At 38.0% G+C, this 19,876-nt stretch overlaps 2 protein-coding genes across 6 annotated transcripts; both read left to right on the forward strand.

The window, feature by feature from the left end:
* The first annotated feature begins 61 nt into the window (after window positions 1–61).
* Window positions 62–8,551, forward strand: LOC110046153 (gamma-aminobutyric acid receptor subunit beta-1-like). 3 transcript variants are annotated; one of them, XM_089275914.1, is made up of 9 exons: window positions 62–203; window positions 2,926–3,006; window positions 3,177–3,247; window positions 3,424–3,497; window positions 4,399–4,619; window positions 5,252–5,334; window positions 5,594–5,722; window positions 6,421–6,770; window positions 7,615–8,551. In XM_089275914.1, the coding sequence occupies exons 1-9, from the start codon at window positions 196–198 to the stop codon at window positions 7,924–7,926; spliced, it is 1,329 nt and encodes a 442-aa protein (XP_089132040.1). In that variant the 5' UTR covers window positions 62–195; the 3' UTR covers window positions 7,927–8,551. The 3 variants fall into 3 exon arrangements, with proteins under 3 accessions (XP_089132040.1, XP_020607503.1, XP_020607495.1); XM_020751844.2 differs by lacking the exon at window positions 62–203 and adding an exon at window positions 216–371; XM_020751836.2 differs by lacking the exon at window positions 62–203 and adding an exon at window positions 379–2,580.
* A 1,328-nt stretch (window positions 8,552–9,879) lies between these two features.
* LOC110046171 (gamma-aminobutyric acid receptor subunit beta-3-like) lies at window positions 9,880–19,838 on the forward strand. Of its 3 annotated transcripts, none has more exons than XM_020751855.2 (9): window positions 9,889–10,026; window positions 13,582–13,661; window positions 13,989–14,053; window positions 14,913–14,986; window positions 15,103–15,323; window positions 16,040–16,122; window positions 17,005–17,142; window positions 17,539–17,888; window positions 18,655–19,838. In XM_020751855.2, exons 2-9 carry the CDS (start codon window positions 13,591–13,593, stop codon window positions 18,961–18,963), a joined length of 1,311 nt encoding a protein of 436 aa, XP_020607514.2. In that variant the 5' UTR covers window positions 9,889–10,026; window positions 13,582–13,590; the 3' UTR covers window positions 18,964–19,838. The 3 variants fall into 3 exon arrangements, with proteins under 3 accessions (XP_089132144.1, XP_020607514.2, XP_020607522.2); XM_020751863.2 differs by lacking the exon at window positions 9,889–10,026 and adding an exon at window positions 12,795–12,948; XM_089276018.1 differs by lacking the exon at window positions 13,582–13,661 and having other exon boundaries at window positions 9,880–10,026.
* The last annotated feature ends 38 nt before the right edge of the window (window positions 19,839–19,876 follow it).

The following is a 19,876-nucleotide window of genomic DNA, read 5'->3' on the forward strand; positions in this document are numbered from 1 at the left end:
GTAAGATTTTAAATTAAAATGCCCTTGAGCCATAAGAGGGTCAGTGAAAGGCCGCGCGGTATTGTGTTTACGTTAAAAGGAGCACTAAAGCGTCTTACGAGCTCACCAGATCGAAATCATTTCCAACGTGTCCAATATCAGATTAAAGAGGTTTAGGTACAAGAAATTTTCAAGGGCGACAGCTGAACTGGCAAGATGGCAAGGTAAATAACGGGTCAAGAGTATTAAACTGTAAATTCTTCTCAGTTTAAAACCGGACGTGCAAATATCATCGGAAAAAGCCATGCAAATTTGTCTTAGGAGAACACTCAGGGAACTGTAAATAGCGAATTAGGACAGTGAGAAACAACGCTGGAATAGCATATTTTCTGGTAAGTCAATAAGTTTTACAGCTGCAAAGAATAAGATATTTAATATCAAGAGATGCCAACTTTGCCTCAATCCTCCCAGACGAGCACTTGTATGAGATATTCTAGTTATTCTCTAAGCTCAGGCAAAAAGTAGAAGCTCTATCATTTAAAGAAGTAGAATTTTTCTCGGATAAAACCCAATCTAAAAAGTAAGAGGTTTTTTCACCCGGCCTCGCGATTCCCATTAGTGTTCCATATTGACTTGTAAAAGTTATGCCTTGAATTTATCACAATAAGACATTGCCTTACCACTGTATTGAACACCGGAAAATGTGTAGATCCTGTTTATAAACTAATCTATTTACGAACGGGCAATAATATTTTGAGACGGGTACACACGGAAGCAAATGAATTTAGGTTGCCTGTCTCTTAAACGATTTGCACAGGAACGAAGAAACCGGGCTCAGTTAAAATGTGCTCGGGCTAGTTGTGCTAACGTGATCGAAGTTTATCATAAGGTGAAACACACATGAGAGGGGTGACTCAGTCAGCTGCTATGACACGCTATCATTTTACTGGCCTACTTGTCTAAATTGTCGATGAAAAGCATGCAAAACACCAAATAACAACTTGGAGTCGCTACTTTTTTCAAAAGTGAGATTGTCGGACACTAAAGCTTATATGAAAAGAAGCTAGAGTTTTAGAGTTTATGCGAATACGCTGGTGAATACACGACTACTGGTAACAAAATTTAAGTCCTGATTTTTCACTGAATCCCACACTTAAGCAATCGGTTTAATTTGTTTCCTGTATTGCCATAACAAGCTGATTTTAGAGTTGGACCTGTCTTCATTGCTCTGTGGAGATAAATATCTTGACTCTATGAACTAGAAGACCTAATGTAAAACTCCGCTTAACGTACGTCTTCAGCGGAAATTTATTCGGTTCCCATCTTGCAAGTCACCAGTTTAAAAGTATGCTGAATCAGTCGGCCTTCAACTCATTATAAGTCAGTCGTTAAAATTCGGCGCAAATTGATCTGCCTTCGCTTTTATTAAAGAGCGACCCCTCATATATTAGCCTTTTCTTGAGTTTCCGTTAGAAACGACTGGTAAACAATGTATTTGCTATTTATCGCACTGATTGTAATGTTTAGGATAGACAAGGTTTCGATATTCCCTTTGCGTTCAAGAACTTTGCTTGAACCGTACCCTTGCGGGGTAATTTCGAATTTCGAGAACAATCATATGCTAGGATATGTTACTATACAGGCAAAAATTTAATCTAATTTAAGAAGATTCAAATAGAAGCAAAATTTATTACTATTTCACGTTAATTTTCTATTCAATCGTTTTTTGTTTTTTTTTTTGTCTTTTTTTGTTTTGTTTTTTTTTTATATATACATATCATGCAGTGTAACTGATTGAGTGCATGATCTTTAGAGCCATAAAACGCTTAAATTAGTTCGCGGTAGAACATCGGATACTGAACTTTTTTTCTTCGTACACGTCACTATCACGTGAAGCAAGCTGCGGGGTTATTGATTCTAAAAACACCCTCTTAACGAAAAATATGATTAGTATTCACGAATGATAAGCTACAATTTAAAAATAGTATCTATTATCAATGACACTTGTCAAAATTATACTAACAAAATAACCGAGCACTTAGTAGAAACTAGACAGGCAAAATGGGATTAGGGTGTCGGCTATTTTGCACGCTAACTTTTTATTTGTGTAGGATAGTATTTATTTAAAATTGATTACATGACTCTGCGACTATTCTGTTAAATGTAATTCATGAAATTCAACCATACATTACAAAATATTTAAAACTTTCCTTGTATGTATGTAAACATCGTCTCAAATTCAAATTTTACTGTAGGTACTAGACACGTCTGTGTAATAAATATCACTGACATATTTAGGATTAATGACCTAATGTCAGACATCTCCTTTTATTTGTCTCCTTCGCTGTTTTCATTTTGAAACCGTGCTCGTACTTTAGCGTTTTTCCTTTTCTTAGCGAGACAAAACTATCATTGCATGCCCTAAGATATTGGTGATGCGTCTACCAATGGCGAATCATCGGTGTTAGCCAACGTTCGACTGTCTCTTAGAGCTCCTAAGGAATCGTTGAATTTCTAAGCCAAGTCCCTTGATCTCTCTGATCGTCGTTTTGTCCTAACCGGATGCCAGACGAATCAACAGCTGAATAGGAGATACTACAGGTAATTAGACTTTAAAAGCTCTGTTTTGTAGAATGATGAGCGAAAAAGGCTTAATTAAGGACTGAACTAGTCATTTTAAAATTCCCCTTCTCGAAATAGGCACTAGTATATCTCACGACTTTGTCAGTTATGTTATATATGATATAACGTGTATCAACCGACTCTGTATGATCTAACTTCATCCTTTCTTCTTCTGAAAGAAAAAGCACTCAAACGTCTATTGCTTGCTGCCTTGTTTCAAACCAAGAGACCAGGGACTCATTGGTTCACGCTCGTTTTCAATCGGCCTCCTCTCGCTAATTTATCAACGAGTTATTTTGATTATCAAATATCTTAAACTTACAGAAAGATGAAAGGGGTCTACAAGCAGTGTTCTCTGTCCAGATCAAGTTTTCTGATAGTTCTTATTATGATAAGTCCTGGAATGTAAGTATAAAAATTTAATAGTTCACCCTTCACCGCTTATTTGGAAAATAAATAGATAAATAAATACATGAATAAATAAACAGAGACAAGTGTAGATCTACAAACTTCATGTTTATAAAATATCATAATGGCAAATTTGTCAGTCGTTTATTGGACTTTTGTCACTCCAGGGTCGTTAGCAGCAGCGATCTTCTGGCAACCTTTTTTGCTGGATATGACAAGGCAGTTAGACCGGATTTTGGTAAGTGTGATTGTGCCACAGACTTTAGGACATTGTTAATTAAGCAAACGGGTAGTGAGAATATAGGATATCATCAACTAAGAGGGAGGAGCTCGAAATGTGGGGCAAGCATTCCAGTATGTATTTATACATTGTCCTGGTATCATACAAGAACTTTTGTTGTTCTTTGTTTTCAGATAAAGGCAAACCTTTGGTTATCTCAGCTGATTTGTACGTGGAAGCCTTTGGAAACATTAAAGAGGCTAACATGGTGAGTTTATCGAGAACCACAACAAGACTGCCAAAAAACAACAACAATATATTATAAAAATAGGTGACACACACAAACCTTATCACTGACGGAAGGTTGGAATATAAAAATCGTCGAAAAAACTCGAGAGAGACAGAAAATCATTTAAGAACAGCTAAGAAGTTTATATGGCAGTAATTAATTGCTGGTTTTCAGTGTCACGCAATTCAAAATAGATCAAAATAAAAATCAAAACAGGTCAATAGATTAAGTCCAGAATCTGGGAAATGAAATAAGGTAAATATGCAAAGACTCTCGCCAAAATTCTGGTCATAACAATTTTTCTTACGCGAGATATGCGGATAAATTTTTTACCCAAATATATAGAGATTTGTATGGAGACGCCATGCTGGTGCCCATCCGTATAGGCACCAACATGGTGGTCGGAAACCAACAGAAACATCTGTCACTGAGTTTTGCTACAAAAACGTGACTTTATCCCTCGAGGAAATCTACAACATTAGGATAAAAATTTTTCTAAGACATGAACTGTTCAGATAGCCAAGTTCCCCGAAATAAGACACGTTTTTAACCATCATGACAGCCCTCCAGGCCGTCACGTAAATGCCGCGGCACGCAAAAGCTTAGAAATTCAAGCGTAGTGTATCACAAAACCAAAAACCCATTCGGAGCGAAAAGTTGTATGAATATTAGTTTTCAGCTGCTCTTATACATCATTTAAGTAAAATTTCAGGAAGATCAATAGTTTTGTAGTTCGAATTTTAGTGACGTCATGTGAAAACCAGCTATTTTCTTTGGTTAGCTCATCATATCCCTTTACACTTTAAAACTTATAAGAAGTAATTACTTAAGATGGCCTAGTTTAGTAATAAACCTATACTCTTTTTTTATCAACAAACAGGAATATTTAGTGTATGGCTATTTTCGTCAGAGGTGGAAAGACTCGCGGCTTGCTGGGAGGCTTAACTACTCCCTTACCTTAAAAGGTGCTGATATCGAGAACATATGGGTACCAGACCCCTACTGTTACAACGCGCGCGAGTCAAATATGATGATGTTGGATACACAACTTCACAGCAGGATCTCTGTTGATCCCAGTGGAGACGTGCTCTACAGCAAAGGGTAAGTGTTTGACTTGATAAGTCAGACATTCCGTCAGACTGAGTCAACCAGTCGATCATTTTATGAGTCATTTAGTCAGGACAGACAGACAGAAAGTCAGTCAGGAAGTTGAACAGTCTATCAGTCAGGCGGCCAGACAAAGTCAGTCAGCTAGTCAGTCAGTTCGTCAGTACAGTCAGTCAATCAGTCAGTAGTTCAGTACAGTCAGTCAGTCAGCTAGTCACACAGTCAGTCAGTCAGTTAGTACAGTCAGCAAGTCGGCTAGTCAGTCAGCCAGTCAGTCAGTCAGTCAGTCAGTGCGGTCATTCAGTCATTCATTACAATCAGTCAGTCAGCTAGTCACACAGTCAGTCAGTCGGTTAGTTCAGTCAGTAAGTCGCTCAGTCAGTCAGTCAGTCAGCTAGTCACACAGTCAGTCCGTCAGCTAGTCAGCTTGTCAGTCAGTCAGTCAGTCAGTCAGCTAGCCAACAGTCAGTCGCTAAGTCACCAAGTCACTCACTAGTAAGTCAGTTAAGCCGTCATTTAGTAAGTATTGTAATTCTGTTGGGAAATTATTGCCCGAGAAGACGTGCGACTCACAAATAAAATATCATTACGCAGTGTCTATCTATATCTATCTATTTCCTCCTCAGTTTAACACTGCTGGCATCTTGCAATATGGATTTGCGAAAGTTCCCTTTGGATTCACAAAGCTGCTGTCTTAAATTTGGAAGCTGTAAGTATATAATATTTTACCGCCCTTGCATCACTCGTTAATGGAAAAAAGGAAAAATCATTTGTCTTAAGTATCATCATTTCCCGTACAAAATAAAGATAATTTCCCACTTTCATGCTAGCGAAATGCTATACGTTTAATGCCTGCCAATTGGTACCTGGCAGTAGGACGTGATTAGCGACACTGAGTTTGTGAATGTAAAAATACAGTGTATCTTATTCTTGACTTATTCACAAATTGGTTACTGTCTTTGTTACAGACGGGTACACCACAAATGACATTATCTTTGAATGGGGTCCCACAGGCGTCGTTGTTGGGAATAATGAAATGGCTCAGTTTGAATACAAAAGTAACAATATATCCTCGAGCATAGATGAGTTTAGCGTGGGTAAGTAAAAACTGAAGTCATAAGAAAAACCTTGCGGTATAGAGCAACATTTAATTAATTGATTAAAACGATGATATGAAGAGCAGAGTTTTCAAGTGAGTATTGTAAAACCAAAACCAAAGTTACCAATCTACTCAATCACAAATTACACAGAAAATCCAATGAACCAATCATAACTCCAAGCAAATACATGTGGCTGACGCGAAGCGTGGGGAACCACGAGCGAGTCACGATTGGTTTTGAATTTTACCGGCGCAAGTGTGTTTTTTTTTTTTTTTTTTCATTAAGCCAATCGCTTATTTAGTCTGGTAATGCAAAACTAAAGCAATTACGAATCACTTTCGACTTACAATTCATATGATATCTCCATAATTGATGTTGATAAAGTTTTAAGGAGGTAAATCTCCCGGTAAACCAGGTGTTTAAATCACTGGTCGGCCTTCGCATTCTTCTCATTTTGTTTTCTTCCGACATTCTCTGTAGTCTATTTGTCCTTAGTCATCAACGAACTCATAAACTGAGCACTACCAAGTATAAATCCTACTCCATATCGAGGGATTGCTTACTACTATTGGTCGCAAAACATGCCCAAAGACGGCGTAAATTTGCATAGGTTTGACAGTAAATGTTCCATTCCTCTTCAGTAACGTTTCTTAAATAGATGATTTTCTTTCTTTTCTACTTGAAATCTTTTGCAGGAAATTTCTCAACCATATCCGTCAAGTTTTTATTCGAGCGACGAGTCGGGTACTACCTCATTCAAGTCTACCTTCCCGACGTTTTTGTCGTCGCACTAAGCTGGATTGTTTTCTGGATGGATAAAAAAGAAATGGGGGACAGAATGGCTCTAGGAATCACCACCATCTTAACCATCATGTTTCTTCTTGGATCTCTCAATGGTACCATGCCTAGAGTCAGCTATCCGAAAGCGCTGGACTGGTATTTACTGGTGTCATTTACGTTCGTGTTCCTGTCGTTGATAGAGTGTATGATTGTGTTCATTCTTACCTTAAAATCTAACAAAGACCACGAGAGAACAAATCGAAAGGTAATTTAATTGATATCTTTGGAACTGTTGTTTCTACCAACTGGTCATGCTTGGTCCCAGGATTTATTAACTGACAGACTCGTCTAATGTGATTGATTGATTGATTGATTGATTGATTGATTGACTGATTGATTGATTGATTGATTGATTGATTGACTACTTGCTTGCTTGCTTTCTTTCTTGCTTGCTTGCTTGATTCATTGATGGATTATTGACTGAATGGCAGACTCACTGAATGACTGACTGAATGATTTATTAGTTGATTAATTGATTGACTGACTGACTGACTGACTGACTGATTAACTGATTAATTGATTGATTGATTGATTGATCATGACTGATTGAACAAATATCAGTTGCATTCCTTGCGACGTTTTGCTTTTTGATGTAAAAAGACAATCCATTATAGTTAATAACATGTACCCTGATTGGCCCGGAGATGTATGCATTGGCATACTCCAGATGAAATGTTTCAATATGCATCTGAATTAATTTGAATATTGAGACCAATCCTGAAGATAGTTTCCGAATCCAGAGTTCATGTAGAGGAAGGCCCCATGTATTCAGGACGAACGGGTAGCAACTATTTTTTAGACCACAGGTAAAATGGTAGAAGAAAAAAGGCTACCAAACAAAACTGTAAAGAAATGTTAGTTCAGACTGAGCAGTAATTATTAGGAGGGGGGTTCTGAAATGTGTACAATACCGTAAATTCCCTGTACAAAGGCTGAGATGGCTTTTTACCACCCTCTCCCTGTTAGAACTGATAACCAAGGTGCGTTTTGTAAAAATTGTTTAGGAACTGACTCATAACAGTTATACCTAACTTGCGCTTGCTTTACAGATGAGCGGCGCAATACCTCTCTCAAGAATGGATGCCAACAAAGTAAAGTTACCTCCTAATGGGAACCAATGCAACGGAATCAAAACGTCAGAAATCAACGGCAGCTTTAAAGGGAGCTACGCAACGAAAACGACATCAAGCCAGTCACCAGTAGATGATAGATTACCCGGAGATTTAACTTACGTCAGTTACAGTAGAACAGCAGCTGACAGCGTCGATAAAACATCTCGAGTATTGTTTCCAGTGTTGTTTATTATCTATAACATTGTGTACTGGGCTGTGTACGCGCTTCCTGGGAGCAAACCTAAGTAGGTTTGCCGCAGGAATGAAAGAACCGTTCATTGAACTCAGTAAAATATGCATTTGGTTTCCAACCAGCAATTTCTCTAAATTATAGAAGCTCAGTAGAGTGTGTTGTCAATATATATATAGTGTAAAGTAGACATAAGATGCTAAACTTAGGTCCGAAATATTTCTTATCGTAGCAAGATACAGGACCCAGGAACATCTTGCTCCTGAGGTATGAGCGAGTACTAGGGGAAGGATGAAGAAACGGGCGTCGTCGGCGTCTGCTTATTTGCTTACCTAACCCGAACCTCTCTACAAGGACTACAAGGGCAATCTTGAGTACTGAACAAAGTGGCCGTTGTAAAGAGGTGGCCATTATGGGAAGGTTGGGTGTAAAATATGAAAATTAATTTTTTTGGAGTGCGACATTTTTATCTTTAGCATGTAAATTCGTAACACAATCAAAATATATCAATAAAACAGAAAACAAACGGAAACAGAGACCAGCGATGTGCGGTTTGGATCCAACCTCCAACGATTTTTTCGAAAGTGCAACATTTTTATCTTCAAAAAAATGCTTGTTTATGCATGTAAGTTCGTACCATAATCAAAATGTGTCAATAAAACAGAAAACAAACAGAAACAGAGACCAACGATATGCAGAATGGATATATTTTCCCGCATTTATAACGTATTTCTTGACTAGTTGCGTTAGCAGTCTCGTGTCAATTCAGTCCCCGGTCTTTAGATCCTATTCATAAATGGCTGCCGATTAAAAATAATTTTGTACGTATTAAAATTACCCCAAATAACCTCGTTTTTTAGTTGATAATTCAAAATAATTCTTACTCACAAACGAGGTTAGTTGGGCTAATAGACCTTTCCCGCATTCCACTTCAGTGCGTACGAACAATAGCACGAGAGCGAGGTTGGGGTGGACATTTTCATACATTTGCTGTATTTTTGTCTACCCTGACCTCGACTCAGTGCCATTGTTTTTTGAAATGCGGGAAAGGTCTATTCAAATGCATACACATTACAACTTCACGTCGATTTAAGTGTGTCATTCAGAAATGGGTGAAACCGCTGGCATTTTTACCCTGAAGGCTCAGTTTATTCTTTACGGCATTATCTACGATGCATGGCGAAGAGCCATCGGACTCTTTCGTTTTATTTGATCTGGAAAGAGGTGGGACATTTTGAGGAAGACTTTTAACCGATTTCAAAGAAGGAGAACACTAGCTAAATTAAGATACCCCATAAATTGCTACCAATTTTAAATTGGCAAAAAATTGGCAGTCATTTATGCATAGAGTCTATAGAAGCAAGTTTATTATACGACCATTCTTCTCCCTAAAAAAGAATAAAAAGCAGCCCCAGAATTGAACAATTAGTGTCAAATTATGACCAACCTATATTAAGGCTTGGCATACCCGTTTATGTACCTCTAGTGTGTGGAATTATACTTTGTGTGGCCAAACTGACAGAAAGGTATCTCAAGGACTAGACATTGTTTCGTCGATTCGTATATTACGAACAAAGAAAGAATGCGTCAACGGGCTTAGCTCTAGTTTTTGTCACAATAAACTCTCCTCTTTTAGATTATGCGTCAACGGGAACTTGAAACACACTCAAGTTCAAGGGGTCATGATAAATGGCGACGTTGTCACCCCATTAAGTTATTTTTAAATACGAGCAAAATGAACAACCGCTTTCTGTTCAAATAACTTGATAAAAACAAGAGAGGAAGTTTTTTTATTGGAAATCACAGGAGAGAACCTTATCCTGAGGTTCGGTTTCACTTCACTTCACTTCATGTTTCCCATTTCCGGTGGCCCTTGTTTCCCTTTTTTAAACTGTTCTTTTGTCTTGCCAAGGCGTTGCCGAGGTCACTGTTGACGCTTTTCCTGTTCTTTGTGACAAAGATAGTCGTTTTTTATATATATAAAGAGAAGGAAGTCAAAATAGTGTCAAATTAAACAAAGAAATGCCAAATCCGAATCATTTATCCGTTTAGTTGCCCTCCGGCAAACCACTATATGCTGCCGAGGACCATTGTCATTTGATACATCTCTTCCTGCTGGAAAGATATTCAAGAATTTCACGAAGAAAATAACAAGTCCGGTAAGTAAAACTAGCATCTCAAGAACAATTGCTGCTTGTGTGTTCTTTCTTAAGTGGCGCTCTTAGCCATTTGGGTCGTCATAAAGACCAGTGTATTTTGATACTCGGGCCACTTCATGCAAGTTTGCATAAAACGAATATGTCAGAATCAGGAAGACAAAGTGTCCCAAGGTGTCTCACAAAACTGTTATGTCCTATATTAAACCAAAAGACTATGTTCAGCCAAAAGACTCCTTGATCATGTAGTGCAACTCCCTTCATCATATCCTATGCATTTCTCAGAATAGATTGAAGGGATACAATCACAATCGAATTAGAAAATGTACGTAAATGGTACAATTGATTTTGGTCAAGCTCAACTGTGCCATTGGCGATATCAATCGGTGAGAGTGTTAGCCTAGTGCTAAGTAGGGTATTGAATGTAAGTCGGTATATGCTCTGAGCGTCCCTTCCTGAGATCTCAATAAATGTGAGGCCATGTGAAGGAAAATAATACTGAATGGAACGAGAGCCTAGTTGTGTGTCTATAATTGTTCACGTTGTTATTGTAAGATAGCTTTGCGTTGCTACATGTATGTAGAAGCCTTAGTAGGTAAGTTACGTAATCATGCTGCGATTTGTAAAATAGCCTGCATCGGTTCGGAGATTCGTTGGTATGTAGGCTACGTAATCACGCTAAGATTTGTAAGATAGCTATGCGTTGGTAGACAGGTTATATAATTATGCTGTTAATGTCATATGTAAGGAGTTGGTCCGTTAAGTGTCGTCCGTTCGACGGCATCTCCATTTTTGATCGCGTGCACTGACCACTACAATGTCGAAACTAATTTACTTTAGTAAATTTTGCTTAATGTCTGATCCATGTTTTGGTGTATTAGTTGTATTAAGTTATGGTGGCGCCTGTTATGCCTAATCTCTTATTCGTCTGGTTTTTTTACATGCGCAAAGTTAAAAATTATTCCCAAGGAGTTCGGGATACATGTGGTTGTTTTAGTTAACGTATAAGAACTGGCTTATTCTAGAATACTTTTGATCTATTGGAACTTCTGACGATCTCAGGACTAAGGGTCTCTGCTCTTCGAAGCACATAGAAACACGTATAATTGTGCGCCCTTTGCAAAATATTGCAACATTCGATGTTTAGTAACTTGACGGTTTGAAAGACAATAACCCTTACTGGTAAACTCCTTAATGTTTCTTAAAAATGCCATTACTCTTCTTACATTATGACTATATATTAGGAGACCATCATCGTGGCGTGAACCCGTCACTCATTTACATTCAAGTTTCCACTAGATTTTAGTCTATTTTTGGGTTACATGTAGTTTAAATTTCGTTCCTCTCTTGCAGGGAATGCTTGTACCGTTAGCCCATAGTTGTTTGAGAGGAATGGGAAAAAGGTTCCTTGAACATGTTGTATATTTTTGTTGCCTGTTTTCTGTCCTCACCGCGCACAAATAGCAGTTGCTGCATGTTTATAACTGACTGAAGAACTTACCAATAGAAACGTTCCTGTTACGTTATTCACGTGCAATTCACGCGTGTGAGCGTAAAACAAAAGAATGTGCACGGTCATGGACATTCCAACATAAATCGTGTCATCTTTGTTGCTCCTTTGATGCGCCGGCCACCGGGTTTCATAATCATTCTCCTCTAGCCTGAAAACTTTTTTTCATTTCCTACATCGTCTGAACTGCGATCTAGCTTGCCTTAACCAAAGCTTATATAGTTGAGTGCAGAATAATTTAGTTATTACCAGCGCTTTCCCATAGTGAAACGGTTTCAGATTGATACAGGATTTTACACAGCGGTGTGAAGATATGACTTTTATTTTCCAGTGCAAAAACGATATTTATCAACGAGCGCAGCGAGTGAGTAAAATATTCTTCTAAGAAGAGAAAGTAAAATCATATTTTCGAACCACCGTGCCATTTTCTTTTTATTATACAGACTAGTCAATTGTTTGCCATTTTTACCGATGCATGATTGTTTGCGCTAACAACCGTGAAATAGCGGAAAATAGCGTCAGCGATATTCTTAGTAGTGAGACGAAAAATACGCCACTCGGGTCCTGTATGTAGGTTCGTTTGAATTTTACGGGTGGTGTATTTCCGAGTAAAACACTTGTATGTATATCTAACCGAATTCGTAAAAACATGCCCGCATTGACTCAAAGCCAGTCCCAACGGCCAGAAGTCCTCTGACCACCCCCCTGGTCGGGAGATTGGCCCTTCACGCATGCACGTGGCATGGACCCCTCCAGCAGGGTGCCATGTCAACACAGAAGCCTCAAACAAGGTCAAACAACTGAGTAAAATACCCAGAAACACAGTTAATATCAAGCTTATTTAACACTGAAAACACAAATCCTAGCTAGTTAGGGGTGTCAGTGAGAGACGCCCTACCTTCCCCCCTGCTTTTAACAGCTGGCCCCCGGCAAGCCACCAGAGATAGGCCAGTCATTGGGCCATGTGCCCAGCCTACCCTTGACGGAGTCCCCACCCCGCTGGGTTTAAGGTCGCTGGCTTAGCCTGGATTCGCCCGAATCTAGGCGAAAACCTAGCGGGCATGTTTTTACGAATTCGCTCAGATATATATATAAGAAAATTTATTAATTGTCAGACTCTGTTGAGTATAATTGTTGAAAAGAAACGTCTATTAAAGTTCGATTTTTAACTGAAGCCCCTGTCTACACACCATCACAGTAAGCCGACATACGCAGACGTAGTAGAGTGTTGCTAAGTATCACCTTTTGTTTGAAATTTGTTCTAACAAAAGATGCTCATGATCAACATCTTACAGCGTTTGCATATGTCCACCAGTCTTAAGAAAGCGCTTTTATGCAATGGCGAAGAGAACATTTCATTGATAATGTGAAAGAAATTGGCGACTGAGATGTGTTACATGTAGATATAACTTTGAGTAAGTACATCGAGCAGTTATAAAGCCTTTGATTAACTTACGAATGAGTTTGGGCCTCTACTGATCACGAATTTCCAATTATGAGCTTTTTATTCCAAAGTTTTTAATTTTAATTAAAAAAGTAATATTTATTGAGTTCAGACTATATAACAAAGTAGTAACATGCATATGGCATGTTGACAAAACTGCTATTCGGAGCCATACTCGGACACTCGATCTTTCCTCACGTATTCTTAAAGTATGATATCTGAGATAATAATGAAATGATAATAGTTGGAATCAAAATGAGAAAATGTAGTCTTTTAGCTTTATTTCAAGGCACAAAACCAGTAGTATCGTAATCGAACGAACTAAGCCACGATACGTTTGGATGATTTTACAGGCGATTGACACCTTAACTCAAAATGCAGTCTTGCGATTCACTAAGCTGGTAGTGTCCAGGACAAGCTGACAACCTTTCGATGCAGCCTGCATAATTTAGTATAATTTAGTATAATTCAGTACAATCAATTGTTGGCTGACAATCATGTCATACATACGTATAAGTATGGCGTATTTATGAAAGTGAGCTATTATAGTTATTCATCAGTACCGAGATTTCGAGTCTTTAAATCGCGGTTTTGCCTCCTCCAGGAAAACACGATGATGGATTTAGGTTCAGCCCAGAGTCTTTCATTAAAGATCATTTGTGTAATCTCTGTTCTGCTGGGATTGTAAGTATTGCCAAGCTGTTTGATAAGCACTCAATTTTGCACTTGCAAATGCGAGACGTTTATGATCTAATTTTTTGAAAAATAATTTCAAGTCAGCTGTGATAACATGCAACGATTTGTAAACAACTGAATATGGATGTTGTGCATGGTTCAGCTTTACTCTTGATAAAATTATATTTGGCATTTTCCTTTGTTCTGGTGCCTGGCTCTGGTACTGATGTATGATAATATATCATAATGTATATGAAACAAAGGAAAATACCTTGCAAATTAATTGTTCCAAGGGTAATATTGAACCATAACAAATATATAACGAATTATTTACAGAGCTGACGGAGATGTGATTTCAAAGTTTTTCGCAAACTACGACAAAGCTCTTAGACCGGATATTGGTGAGTAAAGAGAAAATAATAATAACAATAAAATAATTGCATGATAGCCCTGCCGATATCTCGACAAATTAAGACATTAAAGGCGATTTCCAATCCGTACTGCGCAGTCTCAACACTCCAGTTTTTAAGAGTCTCACACGAGGGAATGTGAATCTATGTTATTCTTCAGTAAACGCTTTCCTTATCATTCCTAGTGTGGGACATTTTATATTCTTTTTCCAAAAGCTTATTTTTTTTGCTCTCTGCAGCTAAACTGAGTTGTTTCATCGAGTTTTATCAGAAGGAATGACTGAGCATAGTTCGCACCCATATTGGCGGTTGACATGAAACCTTCAACTTACTTCATGTTAGTATTTATGAAATGTTACCTTTTGTCACGTCTTACACGAATCAAAGCAAACACCTAAGAAACCCTAGAGAGTGCGCAATACAAACTAGCAATTATCTTTAATGACAGCTAAAATAAATTCCTTGTTTTTCGTTAGTCTGTTTATTTGTTTGACACTAAAGCGTCCAACTCTTGTCGATTGAACTGTCTGAGTTCGAGTGCTAGCAATTCGAAGAGAACTGTACATTTGTCTGGGGCTGGGAGGACTGGGAAAGAAAACTGATATCATGTAACTAGGACTGAAAACGGGCAATACTAGTGAGCTATCAGGAAACCTAACTAAATTATGGGAACTTGGAAACTTCGATGGGCTAACATCCTATGATTATCCTAGGGGTTTATGGTATACCTGTGCGTTTCATGCTGAAAACTTGGTTAGAGTGTTAGCAAATAAGATCGAAAAATAAATAACCACTGTCTCTCCAGTTGTATAGATTGCACTACATGGAATGTCAATTACTTTTCCTCTAGAATTGGACAAACCCACCATAGTCGAATGTAGTTTGTACGTGGAGTCTTTTGGAAACATTGAAGAAGCAAATATGGTATGTGCTGGCGTGAACTGATACGAATTTTGAAGTTAAATTGTTGTTGCTGACACCACCCAGCTGTCAAGCTCACGTGAAAAAGCTTACTGAAAGATGTTTCATTTGTTCGGCAGGAGTACAAAGTCTATGCATATTTTCGTCAGTACTGGAATGATTCTCGCCTCGCTGGAAAGCTGAACCGCACCCTTAATTTGATGGGAAGTGATATCGAGCGCATGTGGGTCCCAGATCCTTACTGTTATAACGCGCGTGAATCGACCATGATGAATCCAGACGAAGAAACGCACAGCAGCCTCAAAATTAAACCCAATGGAGAGATCAGTTACAGTAGAGGGTAAATATGTATACGTTATCGTATGAATGCGTGTGCAATGAAGGATTTACGCTACTAGTGGTATTTGAAAGTTCTTTCAAAATTACACAATCCTTAGGCGAGTGTAATTTGCAGTATCAAATATTGCGATTCGTGTAAATTTAATTGCTTGAGCTTTCATACGACTACTCATTTACTACATGACTTGAAGAACAACTGAAATACCTGTTTTGTTTGATACGATTTAAAAGGATGCAATTCTGTGTACATTGGCAAAGTTAAAGGAGTAAATTGCTCCCAGTCAAATTTAAATACATTATAGGGCTAATAATATTATAAAATGTAATTTAAAAAAGCTTTGACTGCATATTAAACTGCAGTTTTTAACAAGAGAAGTGATGAAAGAGGTGCTGGAAAATCTAAAATATAGTATGATAAAAAGAATACAATGAAATAAAATTATGGAAATAAGCTTAATACATTTTTACTAAAATAATGGTGTCGTAAATTGTCCTCGTTGGTAGTTTGGTCTAATAGAAAGGTAACTAGCGTCTCAGATCAGGTTGAATATTAGAGAAAAGTGAGTCTCAGGTTGAGTATAAGAGATAAGAGATAATAAGTGAGATACCTTATGTTCTACCAAGTATAATTTCATCAAGAATATTTATGGAGTGGTCTTACCAGGTTGAACTACTATCGATCGTTCTCGATCAGTTTTATCCCTTGTTTGATCTCAGGGTAACTTTGCTCGCCTCGTGTAATATGGACCTCCATCATTTTCCGCTGGACTCGCAGGAGTGCATTCTCAAGTTTGGAAGCTGTAAGTAACAATATGCGACCTTAAATAATAACAAAAATATCCGTGTTCCTATTGGATCCGTGGGCGGATTGCCACACAATGTGGATAGTTGAAAGGTTATACATTGAAAATACAGTTGTGCCAAAAAGTCAAACTATTAGCAGTGAAAGATACAACAACAACAACAACTTTCTTTACGCATACATTTACAATTTTGCAAATATATATATAAATAGACTGACAGAAAAATAACCCGTACGTTTTCTAGTCAGCCTCCAGTTATCGTAAGGTTTCTATGGATATTGATGGAGAGTATAATTCGGAAGAGAGGAGATGTGTACACAAGTTTTCAGAATGTTGTTTAGAAAGTAAATAAAATTTGAACTGTTTAAAGGTAGCAAATTAGAGTTAAACTCTGTCTTCAAGTTATTAAGTTGGACGAGACTCTGATCTTTGACTAATTGGCCTTTCAGGTTAAATAAAGTCTTATTTTACCGGATGACCAGTAGAATTTTGGCAGAGTGACTCTCAGCTCTCAGGAGTTTAATGTTTCGTAGCACATTGTTTCGTCCTGTGAATATTCCGCATTGGTGTATTTTTTTGTATTATTTTTCGAAGAGAATACCATACAAGAAAGGGGAAAGTAAAGGCTATTATGACATGAAAGTAGAAACGAGATGAGACAAAACGATGTTTTCCTATAAATTTAGCGTAGGTAAAGACAACAACAGCAACACTCAATCTTTTTTGTTTTGCCAGATTAACAAAACGAAAAAATAGCATAGAAACAATTAATTTAATTAGGCAAAATCAAAATACTCAGAATAGTAAGACTACTGAATACTAAACAAGCTGAGTAGATAGAAAAAATTAATCTCTTTAAACGTTTTTTCCATCACACAGACGGCCATTCTACAGTCGACATTATCTTCAAGTGGGTTCCTGGAGACACTGAAGTCTCTATTGGATACAAAGAAATGGCTCAGTTTGAATACAAAGGCTCCAAATTGACAAGCGGTGCAGATGAGTTTGGCGCGGCTGGTAAGGATTTAAAAACACGTGTAAATAGCAAACTGTACACGTCGTTATATTCGTATTTAGTCCACATTGCAAGCAATATTGAGAGCTGCTAAGGTAGAACGAGATTACCTCTGTTCGGTACTCAGCGCATGTCTTCTTCCCCCAGCTAATCATGTTCCTTTTTTCAATTAACGTTATTCCATTTCATGAAAAAAGAATACATCCACTGCTAATAGCAAATGTTTGATGTGCATTCTATATTTTTTTGTTCATTAAGCGGCACTTTCCTCTGTACATATAAGGGCTACCATCATTAACCTGCAGCTTCTATTAATGTTCGTTCACTTTCCTTATTTGCGCGTGGCCCTTACATTATACTTCTGATTAAATCTTTCACGTTTGGGATTTTGCCCTTAGGGAGTTTTTCCACCATGACAGCCACGTTTTTATTCCATCGACGCATCGGCTATTACCTTATTCAAGCCTACTTCCCAAACATATTTGTTGTAATCCTAAGCTGGATTGTTTTTTGGATGGATAAGGAAGACATGGGAAACAGGATAACCCTGGGAATCACAGCCATCTTAACCATCATGTTTCTTCTTGGATCTCTCAACGGCAATTTGCCTAAAGTCAGCTACCCAAAGGCTCTTGATTGGTATCTGCTGGTGTCATTCAGTTTTGTGTTTCTGTCATTGCTTGAATGTACGGTCGTGTTTCTTTTTGTATCGAGCGCCAAAGAAGACGAAGAGAACATTGCCTACAAGGTAACTTACAACTGACTCAACCTGTAAATCAAAGACCTAGCCTTTTGCTTTGCCTGGAATTTTTTTCCTCGGAAATGAGAGAACAATTTCAGACCTCCCATAGCTAACTTGTTCCATTCCTTTACCTCTGCAAACTCCCTAACTTAGTACTATGTAGACTTCTACGGCCCTACGTACGTAGAGAAATGCTTTTACCAGAGACTGATAAACAAACTAGAATGCCTACACTGATCGCAGCTGAATTAAATTGCCCACAATACATATTGGGAGCCCGGGCTTTTCCCAGTTCAGTTTATGAGCTTTCATTTTCAAACTCTACTCAGTAAGGTATGAATAACCTTGGAAACGAGATCCGGGGATGGGAATCCCATGTGAAAATTAAACGTCAAGGATGCTCGGCGGAAAGTTCGAATTAAAGACCAATCTGGGCATCGCTTGACCCTATTGGATACCACTTAAAACGGACATGACATTGATTCGAATTTTTTTAAATTAACCCTGCGAATGCAACCCTAAAAGATACCTTGACGGGTACACATCGTGGTGTTTCTTCCTGAAGAAGACCAAAATCCTTTATTTACACCCCTAAGCGGGACGGCGAGATCCACATGCGAGTCCACCCTCCGGAAGGTTCGAGATAAGTTACATTCAGAGCACAACTTGTAGAGTATGTTTGCAGCGTTATATACCGCTCGCAGTTAAACGTCTACATCTGTAAATCTAGATCTCTATAAATTCTTATATAGTTATTTTCATTTCATTTCAGTGCCATGACAACCCTCTGGAGACAAGAATGTCCTCATCTTATAAATCAGTTAAGTCAAAGGGAGAATCTTCCAGTGCTGAACACGCTGAAAACGGGGGAATGTCAAATGCAGGATGTGATGACCTTGAAATGGTTTATCGCGGAATTGAATCTAACAAGGCCGTGGTGGATGATGTGTCAGTCCATAGCAACAGGAGCATCAAAAACAAACGAAGGGTGACAATAGCGGTCAACATTGACAGAGCATCACGTGTTCTCTTTCCACTGGCCTTTAGCATCTATAACATTTTTTACTGGACTCACTATTAACTCGTTTTGTTTAGGGAAAATGATGTCTGTGGTCTCGGCTGTAAGACAAACTTAGAGCAATATACAGGCTCGAACTAACCATAGGTAAGAAGATCAAACTATATACGTTGGGTCTTCTGGTAGCCTTAACCGGAAAACTTAACATTTATAGTACTTAAAACAGTATTAAGGTTTGCTTGATTCGTGAAATTATACTCCAACGCCGAAGTGCCAAAAACGTGCTTTTTCCCCAGGCTTATTTTTCTAATTTGTTTTAGTTTTCATAATTCAGATCGTATATATATACATTGTTTAGTGCTAGAAGTGGTAATAATTCTACCTGTGTCAGTATGTTGTGCAATACGAAGGCAAACGTGTTCGTGCTAACTGAGAAACTTCAGTCTTCGTGTTTCTGAATTCTTTTGTTGGGTTTAAGTTCTAGATTGATATGGGGTAGGAAGCTAGGCCTTGCATGTACGGAACTTATGTCCTTTTTCTTTCTACCTTCCACTTATCAAAACTGAAAATAAATAAATAAATAAATAAATGAATGAATGAATGAATGAATAAATGAATGAATGAATGAATGAATGAATGAATGAATGAATAAATAAATAGGTATACAGAAATGCTGCGTTTCAATATAGCAGGGGCTTTTCCTCGAGTTTGGCAGGACATATCATAGGTCAGAAAAAAAATTAATATTTTTGCCCACGACTGAAAACGTGGTGCGCTCGGTAATTCATACACCATATACTGCATTCAGTAACTTCTTGACAGCATTTAGCTATACTATACGGAATATTTTGATACGTATGCAGAATGGCCTCGATGTGTATTCTTCTTTCCTTTTCTTTTTAGGTTGATATAAGTAAATATTGTTGTTGATGTTGTCATTGTCGTTGTCGTCGTCGTTGTTGTTATTGTTGTGCAG

Source organism: Orbicella faveolata, unplaced genomic scaffold (assembly GCF_042242905.1).
Source record: "Orbicella faveolata isolate gen_17 unplaced genomic scaffold, um_ofav_v1 contig_4, whole genome shotgun sequence".
Classification (NCBI taxonomy): domain Eukaryota; kingdom Metazoa; phylum Cnidaria; class Anthozoa; order Scleractinia; family Merulinidae; genus Orbicella; species Orbicella faveolata.

Bases quoted from the DNA above. Each gene is read 5' to 3' on its own strand.
- LOC110046153 (XM_089275914.1), top strand. The intron at 4,620-5,251 runs GTAAGTGTTTGA...TTTCCTCCTCAG, and splicing joins GACGTGCTCTACAGCAAAGG to TTTAACACTGCTGGCATCTT. The intron at 6,771-7,614 runs GTAATTTAATTG...CTTGCTTTACAG, and splicing joins ACGAGAGAACAAATCGAAAG to ATGAGCGGCGCAATACCTCT.
- LOC110046171 (XM_020751855.2), top strand. From the start codon at position 13,591: ATGATGGATTTAGGTTCAGCCCAGAGTCTTTCATTAAAGATCATTTGT. The intron at 13,662-13,988 runs GTAAGTATTGCC...AATTATTTACAG, and splicing joins ATCTCTGTTCTGCTGGGATT to AGCTGACGGAGATGTGATTT. The intron at 17,889-18,654 runs GTAACTTACAAC...ATTTCATTTCAG, and splicing joins AAGAGAACATTGCCTACAAG to TGCCATGACAACCCTCTGGA.